The sequence below is a fragment of the Oncorhynchus mykiss genome, chromosome 9, assembly GCF_013265735.2.
Source record: "Oncorhynchus mykiss isolate Arlee chromosome 9, USDA_OmykA_1.1, whole genome shotgun sequence".
NCBI classification, from domain to species: Eukaryota; Metazoa; Chordata; class Actinopteri; order Salmoniformes; family Salmonidae; genus Oncorhynchus; species Oncorhynchus mykiss.
In genome coordinates this window covers 52972517-52990907 of record NC_048573.1, presented here as the reverse complement: position 1 = coordinate 52990907, position 18391 = coordinate 52972517, and the positions used below count along the sequence as shown (strand labels likewise).

General features: G+C 43.2%; 1 protein-coding gene across 2 annotated transcripts in view; it reads right to left on the bottom strand.

Moving 5' to 3' along the window:
• Window positions 1-706: 706 nt before the first annotated feature.
• The window catches only part of LOC110532377 (rho guanine nucleotide exchange factor 19), a 33162-nt gene continuing 15477 nt past the window's right edge, over window positions 707-18391 (bottom strand). Inside the window, exons 2-17 of one of the 2 annotated variants that reach the window (XM_021616229.2) lie at window positions 10228-10351; window positions 9655-9828; window positions 8968-9444; window positions 7781-7922; window positions 7544-7629; window positions 6917-7173; window positions 6378-6538; window positions 5999-6151; window positions 5499-5628; window positions 5237-5311; window positions 4458-4547; window positions 4017-4180; window positions 1660-1818; window positions 1479-1558; window positions 1209-1313; window positions 707-978 (exon numbers count right to left, since the gene is read on the bottom strand). In XM_021616229.2, coding sequence (XP_021471904.2) covers window positions 821-978; window positions 1209-1313; window positions 1479-1558; window positions 1660-1818; window positions 4017-4180; window positions 4458-4547; window positions 5237-5311; window positions 5499-5628; window positions 5999-6151; window positions 6378-6538; window positions 6917-7173; window positions 7544-7629; window positions 7781-7922; window positions 8968-9444; window positions 9655-9828; window positions 10228-10330 — 2514 coding nt within the window. In that variant the 5' untranslated portion in view covers window positions 10331-10351 and the 3' untranslated portion in view covers window positions 707-820. Of the gene's footprint in view, window positions 979-1208; window positions 1314-1478; window positions 1559-1659; window positions 1819-4016; window positions 4181-4457; window positions 4548-5236; window positions 5312-5498; window positions 5629-5998; window positions 6152-6377; window positions 6539-6916; window positions 7174-7543; window positions 7630-7780; window positions 7923-8967; window positions 9445-9654; window positions 10352-18391 lie in introns of both variants that reach the window. The other variant, XM_021616228.2, reaches the window with a different exon arrangement.

The window sequence follows — 18391 nt, the reverse complement described above, 5'->3', positions numbered from 1 at the left end:
AGATCCTGGCCCTTATAAATTACAGTCATAATAGTAAATTAGACATATATTCATTTAAACATGTAAGTACATCTACAGAATGTAAATTTACATCATTTTCTCCATAGAGAATAACCAGCTAGGAGCATAAACAAATACACATGCTGCAACAGCAATCATTTAAATTAGTACTAACAACTCAGAAATTCAACAACGGTATATTTAAAAATAATAATAATGTGCCAATGGAATGGTGTACATCTACATGTAGATTGTAGTAGTGGTTGGTAAATAATATTATGTGCTTCCATCTTAATTTTGGTCTACGCGTAAACAGCTCTCAATGTCAAATCACAGGGAAGATGTACAAACTCTGTAATCCTCAATGTTTTGCTGAAATGGACTTTCTCCATTAGTAAATTAGTAGGCTAGTCATGATTTGAATGTACAGTATGTCTGAAATTGTGTTTATTTCGAATGCTGAGAGGACTCTTTAAGATGACAGTTAAAGTGCTTGGGGCAAAGAAAAACACTTGATTTCTGATGTTACAGTAGTTGTATATGCAGTCATAGCAAGCATGAGTGAAAGGAAATTACTGCTATGCAGCTGGAGAACCATACTACTTAGCTATATTGCTTATGGTCAAGATACGCCAAATCTTATGAGCACCTGCAGACTAAAGAAAGCTCCCACATCCAGATCACCTGAAACTGCTCAGCTATTATGTAACTGGTGTTGCGTAAAAGCTGGGACTTATAGATGTTTGGGGTTGAGAGTTATTACACCATTACGATTGGACATTCCAAGTGTAAGTTAAAAGCCGCAGGGTGGAGAGGACACTTAAAAGAGCTCCTCCTCCAGTTTCTGTGTGACACACTTGATGCGGATGTTTTCTCTGAGGTTGCGGAGACGCGCACTGCGATTTGTGATCTCCTCTACATTGGTTTTGGGGAACCAGCCCCGCTCCCCATCTGACAGCCGAATGCCCTCCACCCAGCCTGTGGATATACAATACACAACTACCTCAGCAAACGAAAACACACCCAGTGACATTATCACTTGTGGTGGTCTATATGTTTTACACTGAAACTTTGGGTTTGACATATGATAGAAAAGTCATATGAACTACTTTAAGGGTAAAATGTTTTTATCTTAATGAAGTTGCCCTTTAAAGTTTATACTTATTATGATAGTGTTTAATGTGAGGTCGCCAAATGGAGTGTCTCACCGTCACTTGTAATGGTCTTGGCTTGAAGAATATCAGCCTTCTCCAATGTTAGCTCGTCATGCTCTTGGGCCTGGTAGCTCTTGATGCACTGAACTTGAGAAAGATCTGAGAGGAGAAACAACAAAATGTATCGAAATTCATGAAAAAGTTGTAGTGCTGTTAAAATATATTTTTAAAACTTTTTAAAGCATGAAGCATTATTTTCCAGGTTACAGTAAATGAAAGAATAGAAACTCAGTGACACTGCAACATGCGACTGCTTATACTCACCATCATTCTCACTGGCCTGCTCAATGTCTTCCAATGGATCAGAGGGGAACATGGCTGTGATCCATCTTTGTTTCCCACTCCTGGGAAGAAACAAAACCCATGTAGAGGCTGTCAGTTCTTACATTATCACTACCATTACAAATCATGATCGTGATTGATAGTGGTATGTGCACTAGCTCACTCAGTGTGGGCCTTGAGCAGGATCTGGTGTTTGAGCTGCTGGCCCTCACACAGCTGGAGGTGGAAGATGAAGCCTGAGATGCCCTGGAGCTTCTGACTGAGGTCCTTCACCTTCAGCTGCCCAATCTTAGCGTGAACAAACACCATGAACTTCCACGTGCTGCAGACAGATCAAGGAATTTGTCAATGTATGCCATGCATCACTCAATCAACCAGCATTTAGGACATAATGCTATGAGCCATACATGCCATTGTATAGTGTAGCATGGCACAGGTTAGTATACTGTAGTATAGCATAGCATATTTTAGCATATCTTAGCATAGCATAATTCCATATATATAAAAAAACACACAGTTGAAGTCAGGAGTTTACATACACTTAGGTTGCAGTCATTAAAACTCGTTTTTCAACCACTCCACAAATTTCTTGTTAACAAACTACAGTTTTGACAAGTCGGTTAGGACATCTACTTTGTGCCTGACAAGTAATTTTTCCAACAATTGTTTACAGACAGATTATTTCTCTTATAATTCACTGTATCACAATTCCAGTGGGTCAGAAGTTTACATACATTAAGTTGACTGTGCTTTTAAAGAGCTTGGAAATTTCCAGAAAATGATGTCATGGCTTCAGAAGCTTCTGATAGGCTAATTGACATCATTTGAGTCAATTGGAGGTGGTGTACCTGTGGATGTATTTCAAGGCCTACCTTCAAACTCAGTGCCTCTTTGCTTGACATCATGGGAAAATCAAAAGAAATCAGCCAAGACCTCAGAAAAAAAGTAGCAGACCTCCACAAGTCTGGTTCATGCTTGGGAGCAATTTCCAAACGCCTGAAGGTACCACGTTCATCTGTACAAACAATAGTACGCAGGTATAAACACCATGGGACCACGCAGCCATCATACCACTCAGGAAGGAGACACCTTCTGTATCTTAGAGATGTACGTACTTTGGTATTCAATCCCAGAACAACAGCAAAGGACCTTGTGAAGATGCTGGAGGAAACAAAAGTATCTATATCCACAGTAAAACGAGTCCTATATCGACATAACCTGAACAGCCGCTCAGGAAGGAAGAAGCCACTGCTCCAAAACCGCCATAAAATGCCAGACTATGGTTTGCAACTGCACATGGGGTCAAACATCATACTTTTTGGAGAAATGTCCTCTGGTCTGATGAAACAAAAATAGAACTGTTTGGCCATAATGACCATTGTTATGTTTGGAGGAAAAGGGGGAGGCTTGCAAGCCGAAGAACACCATCCCAACAGTGAAGCACGGGGGTGGCAGCATCATGTTGTGGGGGTGCTTTGCTGCAGAAGGGACTGTGCACTTCACAAAATAGATGGCATCATGACGAAGGAACATTATGTGGATATATTGAAGCAACATCTCAAGACATCAGTCAGGAAGTTAAAGCTTGGTCGCAAATGGGTCTTCCAAATGGACAATAACCCCATACTTCCAAAGCAAAATGGATTAAGGATTACAAAGTCAAGGTATTGGAGTAGCCATAACAAAGCCCTGACCTCATTCCTGGGCAGAACTGAAAAAGCATGTGCGAGTAAGGAGGCCTACAAACCTGACTCAGTTACACCAACTCTGTCAGGAGGAATGGGCCAAAATTTACCCAACTTATTGTGGGAAGCTTGTGGAAGGCTACCCGAAACGTTTGACCCAAGTTTATTAAAAAAAAAAATGTAACCCCCTTTTTCTCCCCAATTTCATAGTATCCAATTATTAGTAGTTACTATCTTGTCTCACCGCTACAACTCCCGTACGGGCTCGGGAGAGACGAAGGTCGAAAGTCATGCGTCCTCCGAAACACAACCCAACCAAGCCGCACTGCTTCTTAACACAGCGCGCATCCAACCCGGAAGCCAGCCGCACCAATGTGTCGGAGGAAACACCGTGCACCTGGCGACCTTAGTTAGCACGCACTGCGCCCGGCCCGCCACAGGAGTCACTGGTGCGCGATGAGACAAGGATATCCCTACCGGCCAAACCCTCCCTAACCCGGACGACGCTAGGCCAATTGCGCGTCGCCCCACGGACCTCCCAGTCGCGGCCCAGTCGTTTGACCCAAGTTAAACAATTTAAAAGCAATGCTACCAGATACTAATTGAGTGCATGTGTGAACGAAATAAAATATGAAATAAATCATTCTCTCTACTATTATTGTGACATTTTACACTCTTAAAATAAAGTGGTGATCCTATCTGACCTAAGACAGGGAATTTTTACTAGGATTAAATGTCAGGAATTGAGAAAAACTGAGTTTAAATGTATTTGGCTAAGGTGTACAGTATGTAAACTTCCGACTTCAACTGTACATTTTACATATTTAGAACTCACTCTTTCCTCCTGGACAGCAGAAGACAGTCATTGAACAGATGCAGATAAACAGGCCTTGTGGGCAACTTGAACTTTGACCCAGAAATACTCATGGTCTGTGTGTCCACCTCCAGCAGTTCCCCGTGTTTGACCAGCCAGCGAGACTGGGAGATCAGAGGGAATATCTTAAACGGGGAGATGTATGTTATTAATGAGCATGAATGAACAGTTAATTAATTATTACTGGGTTTAGAGGCATAGTAGTTTCTTTACTTGAGATATACAATGGGCAAACATGATAGGGTTAACCCATACTATGGCAATAAGAAATAGGATTCTTTGTTCTCCAAAACCAATACCGCAATGGATAGAGGAAAGGGGAACATACTGTACATGAACATACAGTAGGTGTACTGAGAATGAATGTTCTCCGTGTTCATAATGAGTGATGTTTTCATCTACCTTGCCCTCAAAGTGGATCTTCTTATTGAGGTGAATGAGCTCTTCCATCCTCTTCATTGATTGCACACTGGAGTTACACTCCTTTATAAGCTGTTTTGGGCACAATAGTCTATTAGAAAAAAGTTTCATTGTTTCTTCAAAATGCAATGTCTATGTCTATGCAAAGTCTACTGTTAACGACCAGAAATTGGCCTCACTCCAGTTTTTGGTATAAGGAGTGGCTGAGGTTCTGAATTCTTTGTAACCCTCTTGCCGATAACTAACGATCTGAAGCTTCTGTGCATGTGCAGGATTCTCTACTTTACGCACAGTCTCTGCTCTGCTTGTTCAGCTGCTCAAAGAACAGGCTAAACTGGCGAATTTCAGTGATGATTGAGGAATGGTGCTCGTGCAAGATGACAGTATTCGACATAAATAAATTATTATAAGGCTACTGTAAGACAAAAAACACCAACCCATTTTTTTTTTTACTCATGCGGAAAAATGTGTGCTTTGATTGAAACAAAACACAGGTAGGCCTATGCTTCAGTTTGTTAACACCATCTACTCAAAAATGTGCTCACTGTTCATAATTTCAAAACAGCACTGTACATAACTCAAGAAGACCCAAATGCATATTCCCATGAAACTGATTGAGATCAAATGGTTGGCATGCAGATGCTGCATGGACATTTTACTGGTAAAACTTGAAGAATTAGCAATCACGATTGACAGTGAGAAATGTAAAGGGGGTGTGACCACAAAAATGTGCATAAAGTATTTTGTATATTTTCTGTTACCTTTTTCAGTTCATTGAAGGCCTTGGTGGCTGTGTCTTCACCCCTAGAGCCTGGTGTTGTCCTCTTCAGAATATTCTATAAGATAGAAGGGAGATAGAACATTTTGGATCTAGACTTTCACCTCAGGGCACTGCAAAAACTTACTGCTGTGTCCTGGCATATTCGCTGGTGTAACCTGATGTAAGGTAGAGTAATGTTCTGTCCCTACAGCCAGGCATGAATAGTTGAATTTTATGGTGAACCGGGGCGCTCTATATCGTACTTCCACCAGCATCTTAAGCCGTGTGATCCTCTGGAAGGGGAGGATGAGGAAGGAGGCAAGGGGAAGACGCTGGCAGATGGGGTCTTCCTCCAAACGAGCCAGGATACCTGGGAAGCGAGCATTCTCCTGTCTACAGAGAAAATATAAAACACTAAAATCAAGCAACATAGTCGGAAAACCTTCACTGGTATGGATTGGATATGTAGTGTATATCCATGGTCACGAACCCTGGAGAGCTACGGGGTTTCGTTCCAACCCAGCACTAACGCACTTGGTCTTGATGATTAGTTGATTAGTTAAACCAGGTGTGTTAGTGCTGCGCTGGAACAGAAACCTGCACACCCTCTATGGGTTAACCACCCAATCCATATGTATAAAGCAACTATTTAAGTGTGTGTACTAGGCACTGAGTGACATACGGTCATTTTCAAGCATCATACTTACAGACTCGAATGTGCAACAAAGACCAATAGAAATAAACACAAAGTAAGATGGCTCACAACAGGCGCTGGTAGGTCTGTTCCTGGTAGGCCTGGTTGGTCACGTAAGGGAGGTAGACCCTTCGCAGGGCGGGACAGTGGGCCAGGACGATGTCGCATACGTCAAAACGCAAGATGTCCTCCTCCAACCTGTGCTCCAGGTCCTGCAGGAACCTAGACCGAGAGGAAGAGAGAGCGAGAGGAAGAGAGGGAGAAACAAAGAAAGTGAAGAATTCAGAGCAAAAAGAGTGAGCGATTAAGATAGAAAGATGCTGAAAGCCAGAGAAACAGAACCCCCAAATACTGAGCGAAAAAACAAGACAGAAAAAAACAGAAATAATCTCATGATATATATTCAGGAAATGCACTCTCCCATCAGTGTCATGTTACTATACTATACCGCTCACTGACGTCCTTGACCTCGGGGAGCTTGGAGAAGAGCCACTGTCTGTCCTGGGTCCCCAGACACTCCCCCAGCTCTTGGGACAGCATAAAGTGGTCCACCGCGATGGCCAGGCTCCGGATGTACGACGCCTCAGATGTCACTAGCTCAAACTTGGCCTGTGACGAGGAGACATTATGGGCCTTTCGGAAGCAATAGGAGCACCTCTCACTCACAAGTAAAATCAAGGTGCTTTATTTATATTAAAAAATATCATGAGACATTATGGGGAAACACATAGTTAAAATAAAATCATGAATATAATGTTATGACCACAAATGTTATGTCAAAATATGTTAACCCATAAAAAATGTAATCCATCACATAGATGAAACAAATCAACTTAGCTGGCTAATTGGACATGCTAAAAGCCTGTAGGGTTGCCATAGAGATGTATAGAGTGTGCACTTTCCACAAAAGTCATGCACAACTTCTATGCATCTCTTTGAGTGCTGCCTAAATCCCAATGTGGCTTGATGTCATCCTCATGCTCTCACCTCCTGTAGTTTGCGCTCCTCGTTGCTGAAGTTGTCCAGCTGATCGCTGGTCTGGACATCAGGAATGTCCTGCCACAGGGAGAAGGCGGAGCCTCGTGACGAGCAAAAGGAGCTAGACGGAGACAGATTGGACGGAGATGGGGCCTCCCCAGCCCCTTCTACCCCTAGCCTCTCCTCCTCAGCACCTGGCTCCTCCCCCTGCTGCCTCTGGATTTCTCGGTTGATTGCAACATCACTGTACTCCTGGTACAGAATTGCTGAGGAGAGTGAGAGAGAGCAAGAGCAAGAGCAAGAGCAAGAGCAAGAGCAAGAGCAAGAGCAAGAGCAAGAGCAAGAGATTAAGAAAGAGAGAGAGAGAGAGAGAGAGAGAGAGAGAGAGAGAGAGAGAGAGAGAGAGAGAGAGAAAGAGAGAGAGAGAGAGAGAAAGAAAGAGCGCAAGAGAGAGAGAGAGAAGTAAGAAGAGTATACAGGGTTGATTGAGAATAAAAATCATTATTGAAGAAAGTTTTTTTTAAATACTTTCAGATGTTATTTTGTTATGTAGCATGTAGTTGAACGAGTGTGAAACAATTGCTATGCCATATAAATACCACTGACATATTGACACAGGAGGAAAGTAAGACTCACAGCTGGGGAGAAACCGTGACAGACGATTGGAGCTGCTGACTGTGGGAGGAGTAAACCAATCCTCCTCGATGGATTTCTTCCTTATACTGTGGGAAGGGTTGTAGTTATACTCATTATAGCAGTGTTATTTACAGCAGACATCTTTACGACCCACTTCCAGCAAAGACGTATAGTTGAAATGTGACTTTGTGAGTTTAATCTTGATAATATATACCCATTTTAGCTGTTAAAACACACTTTTTGATTGCGAATCCAGTGCTCCGTCGATGTTGTTGCGTGTTATTGTCAGCAGTAGGTAGTGGCGGTACAGGTCCTACAGGACTGTGGGGGGCGCTGTGACTGGAACCACCTGAGCCACAGTGCCTGGAAGTGGAATTATCTGGAGAAGAAGAAGGTAGATGAGGTAGAGGTCTTCATAAGTCCAACAGACCCAAAATTCTAAGATCCGACCCAGGACACGAGCAGGCCCGGGTCTTAAATTCAGACTTTTGTCTTGGATCTGGGTGGGTCTGATATAATTGCCATGGGTCTCGGGCATGTGCAATTAAAATTGATTTACCGACTGGACCCATTTGAACCTGTCCTCTGTTAATTTACTGTTTGTGTGATGAGAACTGCACAAGCTTGTTATCTGTGTCAGCCAATTGCAACTCAATAAAACATATAGCTTATGTCCAGCTGAAACTGGTTCCAGCTGCTCACCTCACGTGCGACCTGCTGCTTAGGGGAGAGAAAGAGAGAGAGAGAGAGAGAGAGAGAGAGAGAGAGAGAGACAAAGACACAGAGACACAGAGACACAGAGAGAGAGAGAGAGAGAGAGGTAGTAAACAAAGCATTGGGCGAGGCTACTGTTGATTGCAAGGATGGATTCTCTTTCAATGAAGTAAAACGAAAGTTAGACCTATGCATTTAGTGCTCAAATCTCTGACAGCTAAACCATGTGGTACACAATTATTGTTTTAGGAAATTAAAAACCAATAAACAATAGACTATATGTTTTGAATATGCTACACATTGAAAAACAACAATAGTTTTTTTGTAAGTTGTTATTGGCAGTTTTTAAAGACACGTAACTGTGGATCATTTGGCCAATATAGTTTGTTTATTGATGGCACTGGCAGTGCACAGTTGGAGGTTTCTTTCTCTCTCTACTCTCGAATCTGAACGGGTCTCTCGGATCTGAACCAGCATGGGTCTGTTTGGGTCTGTTTTCCAAGGTCCTTTTTGGGTCTGACTGTCCGAGGGTCCATTTGGAGCGGTCTTGTTTAATTTCTTCAAATTAATTTATGCATATCGGGTCAGGTGGACCCATGAAGACCTCTAGATGGAGGTGGAGGAAACTAGCAGACACACAACCACCACAGAATGTTGCCTCAAATTGCAAAATTATTTATTAGCATTCTTGGCTAATGCGGGACACTTACAGTCAGAGCTGGGGCTGAGGTTGCTGGAGGTCTGCCTGTCACGGGAAGCCACGCGAGCCGACAGCGACTTGCCTAGCTTTAGCGTGAACGAGTTCTTCCTCTGGGACAGCTGCAGCCGTGAGATCAGCTCAGAGGCAGAGAAGCGCCGCCGCTCGTGCTCCACCATACGAGAGCAGGCTAAAGTGCTCCCCCCGGTGGCCGAGGAATTCTCTACAGCCCCAGAGTTCAAGACAGAGGAGTCCTCTGACGACTGATGTGGCTCTGAGGACAGAGGTGGAATCTTTGGAGGGTTGGGGTTTTGGGGGTCTACGGCACCCCCTGTTGATGAGGGACTCGTGGCGTCTTCAGGGTCTCCCCTGAGGTCCTCTTCCAGAAAGAAGTCAAAGGGTCCTGGGAAAAGGTAGTCGCCGTCCAGAATGGGGCTGGCCAGAGACTCGTCACTTAGGCTGTCTGGTGAGTACACCCGCACCTTACGCCCTGGGACACAACACAAACAAGACTCAGGTGAAAATTCCTCCCCCCGAATTACAGTCCAGTCATATTGAATATGGACATGTGCAAAATATATCTGAAGTAAGTGTGATTTTTAAGTCCTACAGATAAAAATAGGTGAAGGGGGATAAAACATTCTCATGATGAGGACTAACAGAGAGTTGAAGATGTGAAATGGATAGATACTGTACATACGGATGGACTTTTCCCTGAGGGAGCTCTGTGATGATCTCCTCTGGGGTCGACAGGTATCTGGGCTCTGCAGCCACGGAAGCTCAGGAGAGGATGGAGAGCCAGGTGGCTGAGAGTCCCAGGAGTCTGTGTCTCTGTACAGGGAGGACAGAGGGAGGGACAGGGGCAGGCTGAGGGCTGCGTGGAGGGGAAGAAACACAGATGACACCGTCATGGGTCTCTCATACTGCTCCTGCACTGGAGGGTTGGTCCTGATATCTTCCTGGATAACCAGCTCAACCTCGCCCCCTAGCGTCGGAGAGTCTAAACTCAGGTCCGTATTAGAATCAGTGTAATAATCACTTCTCCCACTGCCAATTTGTGCTTCACTCCTGTGTTTAGGATGATTCAGAGACAACTGGCTGAAGCGTTGAGTGTCTGCAGTTGGGGAGCCCCAGCCTTTGACGCTGGGTGTCACAGGCGGCTGCAGCTCGATGAAGGTCAGAGTCTCCTGCTGACACACAGCGATGTGCTTGTGGTGGCACTGCCGGAGGAGAGGCATGTCGTCCGGGGCCTCGCTCAAAGCCTGGGACTCACCTGAGACAGGGATCCACATAATGGGGCTCTTTCCTCGGAAACGGAAGGCGTGTAGATGAGGCTGGAAGTCAGGGAGAGGGAAGAATCCATACCCAGGAAGCATGACTGAGAGAACACATGAGAGCTGCAGAAGAAAGGAGAAAACGTTTTTGCCATAAACTTCAATTGCCAACATAATATCCTCTTGCCATATCTGGTAAAACAGCACTGACTGTAGGCTATATTGTATTAACTTATCTCTGTTAAACACTTCATAATTTGGTCTCGTTCCTGCTTCCCTCTATAGAAGGCATGAAATGCAGTTGAGCAGGTCGAGAACCTCAAGTTCCTCAGTGTACAAATCTTTAAGGACTTAAAATGGTCCACTCACATGGGCACAGTCCTGAAGAAGGCGCAACGGCGGCTCTTCCCCCTAAGAAAGTTGAAAAGGTTTGGCATGGGCCCTCAAATCCTCGAAAAACTCTACAGCTGCACCATTGAGAGCATCTTAACTGTCTGCATCACTGCTTGGTATGGAAACAGCACTCCCCTCGATTGCATGGCGCTACAGAGGGAGGAGCGGACAGCCCAGTACATCACTGGGGCCAAGCTCCCTGCCATCCAGGACCTCTACGTCAGGCAGTGTCTAAAGGTAGGCCCAGAAAATTGTTAAAGACTCCAGCCAACCAAGCAATAGACTGTTCTCTCTGGTTCCACACGGCAAGCCGTTGCATCAGGTCTGACACCAACAGGCTCCTGAACAGCTTCTATCCACAAGCCATAAGACTGCTAAATAGCTAACAGAATGGCTACACGGACTATCTGAGTTGACCCTTGCACTGAGAGGACTTTTCTGCACACTCACAGGACTCTACACACTCACCCACACTGACACTTCAACACACACATAAAATGCACACACATTTATACTGACTTTACTCACACACACACACACACACACACTCATCATTTACGCTGCTGCTACTCTGTTTATCATATATCCTGAAGTCTAGTCACCGTACCCCTACACATACAGTGCATTCGAAAAGTATTCAGACCCCTTTACTTTTTCCACACTTTGTTACATCACAGCCATATTCTAAAATTGATTAAATAAATGTTTTCCCTCATGAATCTACTACACACAATACCCCATAATGACAAAGCAAAAACAGTTTTTTTGAAATTTTTGCACATTTATAAAAAAATTAAAAACTGAAATATAACATTTACATAAGTATTCAGACCCTTTACTCAGTGCTTTGTTGAAGCACTTTTGGCTGCGATTACAGCATCAATTCTTCTTGGGTATGACGCTAGAAGCTTGGCACTCCCGTATTTGGGAGTTTCTCCCATTCTTCTCTGCAGATGCTCTCAAGCTCTGTCAGGTTGGATGGAAAGCGTCACTGTACAGCTATTTTCAGGTCTCTCCAGAGATGTTAGATCGGCTTCAAGTCCGGGCTCTGGCTGGGCCATTCAAGGACATTCAGGGACTTGTCCCGAAGCCATTGCTTACAGTTTGTGTATGCCAAAACAGGCCCCCTCCACTCATAATTGTCCAGGTTTTGTAATGTATACTGTTCACAAATTGTATGTTTCCTGTGATATTTTCAGTTTGTTCTACCTCTTACTCACTATGTAACAATCTCTTGTGGACAGTGTGAAAAATATACTCGTTAAGGAAGAAGTCTGTTCATTGGAGCACAATGGTCTGGCCCTGTGCGACCGCTGAGCCATGTCTTCCTGCTTTAATTAAAGACTGCTCCACATACAGCTCTCAGCCCCCTGTATTTATTCTCCACACACACACACCTCCTTCATCTACAGATGGCATGGCCAGTGCCACAACAGACACACATTCAGAACCCTTCAACAGACGGCCAAACCAAGTGAGACAGTATCCTCAGCCCCTGTGACCTTTCACCCTTTCACTTGAGAATATAGACCCATCTTTCTCTCACGGTGTTTAACCTTTAACCTGGATGTTATGATCAGTGGTCAAGAGATTCAGAGAGAGAGAGAGAGAGAGAGAGAGAGGAGAGAGAGAGAGAGAGGGGAGGGAGAAAGAGAGTCACAGTCTGGGCCGTTGGCCCACAAATGATTCGCCCACTGACTCATGAATAAGAGTACTGAACTTCACGCTAGTGTTACTAACTATAAGGAAATTATGAACAGTGAGGGATGTTCTTGGAATGTATACGAGTTTTCAAACCCAGACATCCAGTGAGTGAGTGTGATTACCATTTATACTAGTGTCTTGGGGTAGTGGAGTATTGAATTTAATCCATTTGAAACTACTTCCAGACCTTCATAATGATTGAAAGTTTCTCACAACAGACCTTCATAATGCTGTGATAGTTTCTAACAACAGACCTTCATAATGCTGTGATAGTTTCTCACAACTGACCTTCATAATTCTGTGATAGTTTCTCACAACAGACCTTCATAATTCTGTGATAGTTTCTCACAACAGACCTTCATAATGCTGTGATAGTTTCTCACAACAGACCTTCATAATGCTGGGATAGTTTCTCACAACAGACCTTCATAATTCTGTGATAGTTTCTCACAACAGACCTTCATAATGCTGTGATAGTTTCTCACAACATACCTTCATAATGCTGTGATAGTTTCTCACAACAGACCTTCATAATGCTGTGATAGTTTCTCACAACAGACCTTCATAATTCTGTGATAGTTTCTCACAACAGACCTTCATAACGCTGTGATAGTTTCTCACAACAGACCTTCATAATGCTGTGATAGTTTCTCACAACAGACCTTCATCATGCTGTGGTAGTTTCTCACCACATACTTGATTGATATACTCAGATAGACAAAGAAAAAAGAGGCAGCCTTCTAAGTAAAATAACATCCTCCTAGCCATCGGTCTCTTCCTACTGCACCCCTCCTCACAGCACACTCTCTCTCTAACACCACTCAGGTAACAGGCACAGGCTCCCAGTTAAAGAGAGACACACACGGACGCACACCTGCTGCACAAACAGCTCCTTCTCCTTTCACATAACCACACCCACTCGTGAGTGCACAGATAGGCAAGTTGCAGCCCTCTCTGCCTCGTACGCACGCACACACTCACAAACGCACACACGAATGCAGACACAATCGGTTGCCTGTTCCCTGCTTTAGACAAAGGCCTTCTTTATCCTTATGGCTCGGGGTAGGTTGCCTGGTACACAAGATATCTAAGAGGGTGTGGGAACTGTTTGTGATCCTTCCACACTAGAGGAGTCAATTACTCTCACAGTAAATGAATGCATCTTGAATATATACAGTGCACTCCATAATTATTGGGACAGTGAAGCATTTTTTCTTCTTTTGGCTCTATACTTTAAATGTTGGACGAGGTTAAAGTCCCAATTGTCAGATTTAATCTGAGGGTTATTTCATTCATATCGGGTGAACAGTTTAGAAGTTACAGCACTTTTTGTACATAGTCCCCTCATTTTAGGGGACCAAAAGTATTGGGACAAATTCACCCTGTATATGCACAGTGCATTGGGAAAGTATTCAGACCCCTTCACCTTTTTCCACATTATGTTACGTTACAGCCTCTTTCTAAAATGGATGAAATTATTTTTTATTTTTATTTTTCTACACACATTATACCATAATGACAAAGCAAAAAACTGGTTATTAAACATTTTTGCTGAAATATCACATTTACATTAGTATTCAGACACTTCACTCAGGACTTTGCTTAAACACCTTTGGCAGAGATTACGCTACAAGCTTGGCACATCTGTATTTGGGGAGTTTCTCCCATTCTTCTCTGCAGATCCTCTCAAGCTCTGTCAGGTTAGCTGGGGAGCGTCACTCCACATCTATTTTCAGGTCTCTCCAGAGATGTTCGATTGGATTCAAGTCTGGGCTCTGGCTGGTCCACTCAAGGACATTCAGAGACTTGTCCCGAAGCCACTCCTGCGTTGTCTTGCCTGAGTGCTTAGGGTCGTTGTCGTATTGGAAGGTGAACCTTCGCCCCAGTCTGAGGTCCTGAGTGCTCTGGAGCAGGTGTTCATCAAGGATCTCTCTGTACTTTGCTCTGTTCATCTTTCCCTCGATCCTGACTAATCTCCCAGTCCGTGCCGCTGAAAAACATCCCCACAGCATGATGATGCTACCACCATCCCTTACCGTAGGGATGGTGCCAGGTTTCCTCCAGACAGCCTGGCATTCAGGCCAAATAGTTCAATCTTGGTTTCATCAGACCAGAAAATCTTGATCCTCATGGTCTGAGAGTCCTTTAGGTGCCTTTTGGCAAACTCCAAGGCTGTCACGTGCATGTGTGAGTGTCTTCTGTCTGGCCACTCTACCATAAAGGCCTGATTGGTGGAGTGCTGCAGAGATGGTTGTCCTTCTGCAAGGTTCTCCCATCTCCGCAGAGGAACCCTGGAGCTCTGTCAGAGTAACCATCAGTTTCTTGGTCACCTCCCCTGACCAAGGCCCTTCTCCCCCGATTGCTTAGTTTGGCCGGGCGGCCAGCTATAAGAGTCTTGGTGGTTCCAAACTTCTTCCATTTAAGAAGGATGGAGGCCACTGTGTTCTTGGGGACCTTCAATGCTGCAGACATTTTTTGGTACCCTTCCCCAGATCTGTGCTTCGACACAATCCTGTCTCGGACCTCTAGGGACAATTCCTTCGACCTCATGGCTTGGTCTTTGCTCTGACATGCACTGTCAACTGTGGGACCTTATATAGACAGGTGTGTACCTTTCCAAATCATGTTCAATAAATTGAATTTACCACAGGTGGACTCCTGTTAAGTTTAAGAAACATCTCAAGGATGATCAATGGAAACAGATGCACCTGAGCTTAATTTCGAGTCTCATAGCAAAGGGTCTAAATACTTAGGTAAATAAGGTATTTCTGTTCATGTTTAATACATTTGCAAACATTCCTCAAAACCTCATTTTCGCTTTGTCATAATGGGGTATTGTGTGTAGATAGATGAGAACAACTAATAATTTAATATATTTGAGAATAAAGCCTTAACTAACAAAGTATGGAAAACGTCAAGGGGTCTGAAAACTTTCCGAATGCACTGTATTTTAAAGTAGTAAAAACGAAGTATTTTGTCCCATAACACACAATGACTACATCAAGCTTGTGTCTCTACAAATTTGTTGGATTAATTTGCTGTTTGTTTTGGTTGTGTTTCAGATTATTTTGTGCCCAATTGAAATGAACGGTAAATAATGTATTGTGTCATTCTGGAGTCACTTTTATTGTAAAAAAAATAACAGAATATATTTCGAAACAATTCTACATATAAGTGGATATTACCATGATTACGGATAATCCTGAATGAATCATGAATAATGATGAGTGATAAAGTTACAGACACACAAATATCATCCATCCCCAAAAATGCTAACCTCCCCTTTTTTTGCAAGGGTGAGATGTTAGCATGTCTTAGGGGATATGATATTTGTGTCTATAATTTTCTCACTAATTTGTAGTGTCACAAGCTTGATGTAGTCATTGTGTGCTATGAATATGGGACCAAATACTTAACCTTTTAATAAGTGAATTTGTCCCAATACTTTTGGTTCTCTAAAATGGGGGGGACTACGTAAAATGCAGCGTGGTGAGCGTACATATTCCTTTTTATTAGAATGTCACCAACAAAAACAAGCCGACCGTGAAGCTTAACAGGGCTATGATGCCTCTAACAAAGTTAACTACCCACACTGAAAGGAGGGAAAAAAGGGCTACCTAAGTATGATTCCCAATCAGAGACAACTATAGACAGCTGTCCCTGATTTAAAACCATACCCAGTTTTCAATCAGAAATAAAGAAACATAGAAAAGAAAACATAGAATGCCCACCCCACATCACACCCTGACCTAACCAAATAGAGAAATAAAACGGTCAGGGCGTGACAGATATCAAATCGAACTTTGAGTATTGAGCCAAAAGAAGAAAAAATGCCTCACTGGCCCAATAATTAGGGCACTGTACATGTCAGGTGGGGAAAATGTTATTACCAAAGCAGTGTGGGATAGTATAAGAGACACAAGTTGGCTGACACACACTCAGTTAGTTAGTATGGTCATACACACATGTACAATAAGACAGTATCCAGTCTGAGTCTATAACCTGTTCATATCCAGTCTACAACTGTGTTGTGCCCCAAAGCCTTAGGGTGTCGCTACTATCATGCAGCAAAACATGTAACACCTTGCAAACCTGCCATGTCTGCCCATTCCATCTAGGCACCGCATCTACTGATAACTGCCAACAAGGTCATCTCCATAAATACATTCGAGTAAGTTATGTATTTCATGCACTCATTACATTTCTAATGAAGTTACATTTTCATTCATTCATTTCAAAAGTTTATAATTTGATTTTGTTTATAAGGTGTTATTTGGGAGTGTTATGAACTTTGGTGTAGGTGTTTCTGTGTCATTTTAGTAAGCCATTGTAAGACAGAATGTCTACATCGTTAATTAGCAGTACACTAGCATCTCTTTTGAATATGATAAAGAGCAATGTAATTTGTGGCATAATCCCGTATCAGACTCATATATCATGGATATGACCATAAATTCAGGAAACAGCAGAGGGAGTTTCCCCCAACCACATCGACGGGACAGTAGAGGAGAAGGTGGAAAGTTTTAAGTTCCTCATCACTGACAAACTGAAATGGTCCACCCACACAGACTGTGTGGTGAAGAAGTCATAAGAGTGCCTCTTCAATTTCAGAAGGCTGAAGAAATTTGTCTTGTCACCTAAAACCCTCACAAACCTTTACAGATGTACAATTGAGAGCATCCTGTCGGGCTGTATCACCGCCTGCAACTGCACCGCCCACAACCGCAGGGATCTCCAGAGGGTAATGCGGTCTGCACAACGCGTCCCTGGGGGCAAACTACCTGCCCTCCAGGAAACCTACAGCACCCGATGTCACAGGAAGGCATAAAGATAATCAAGGACAACAACCACCCGAGCCACTGCCTGTTCACCCCACTATCCCCCAGAAGGCGAGGTCAGTACAGGTGCATCAAAGCTGGGACCGAGAGACTGAAATATCTATCTCAAGGCCATCAGACTGTTAAATAGCCATCACTAACACAGAGAGGCTGCTGCCTATATACATGGACTTGAAATCATTGGCCACTTTAATAAATGGAACACTAGTCACTTTAATAATGCCACTCTAATAATGTTTACATATCTGCATTACTCATCTCAAATGTATAAACTGTATAATATTCTATACGATTCTACTGTATCTTAAATATGCCGCTCTGACATTGCTCGTCTATATGTTTATATATTTTTAATTCCATTCCTTTATGCGTATTGGGTGTATGTTGTAAAATTGTTAGATATTACTTGTTAAATATTACTGCATGGTCGGAACTAGAAGCACAAGCATTTCACTACTCCCGCAACAACATCTGCTAAACACGTGTATGTGACCAATAAAATTTGATTTGAAATTCAATTCTGATTCAAGTCTCCATGTCACGTTCTGACCTTAGTTCCTTTTTTATGTCTTTGTGTTAGGTTGGTCAGGGTGTGAGTTGGGGTGGGTAGTCTATGTTCTTTTTTCTAGGTTGTTACATTTCTATGTGTTTGGCCTAGTATGGTTCTCAATCAGAGGCAGGTGTCGTTCGTTGTCTCTGATTGAGAATCATACTTAGGTAGCCTGTTTTCCCCATTTTGGTTGTGGGTGTTTGTTTTCTGTCTCTGTGTCTGCACCAGACAGAACTGTTTCGTTCATGTTGTTGTTTTTGTATTTTTCAGTGTTCTATTAAAAATAATTATGAACACGTACCACACTGCACCTTGGTCCTCACCTTCTTCCACCTACGACGTTCGTTACACTCCATGTCTGTATCCTCAGACACTTTAAGTTAGCATGTTTTCCCTTTGGCAGGACAAACCATAAAGACAGAACATAGTGTGATCTCTATGGGATAGACATGGTAATAATGTTATCGTGGTATTCGCGGCAGTTAAACAAGCACATTGTGACTGTGGTAATATGGTATGATGACTGGTGTCACTGTTGGGATTGATTAACAGCCTTACGACAGTCAATACTCTTTCAAGAATCAGTCCTCCTCAATCTCGATCAATTTGCATAAATCTCTCTGTATCTCTTCCCAGTTTCAAAGGGAAAGTCAGGGGACAGACAGAGACCTGTTCTGA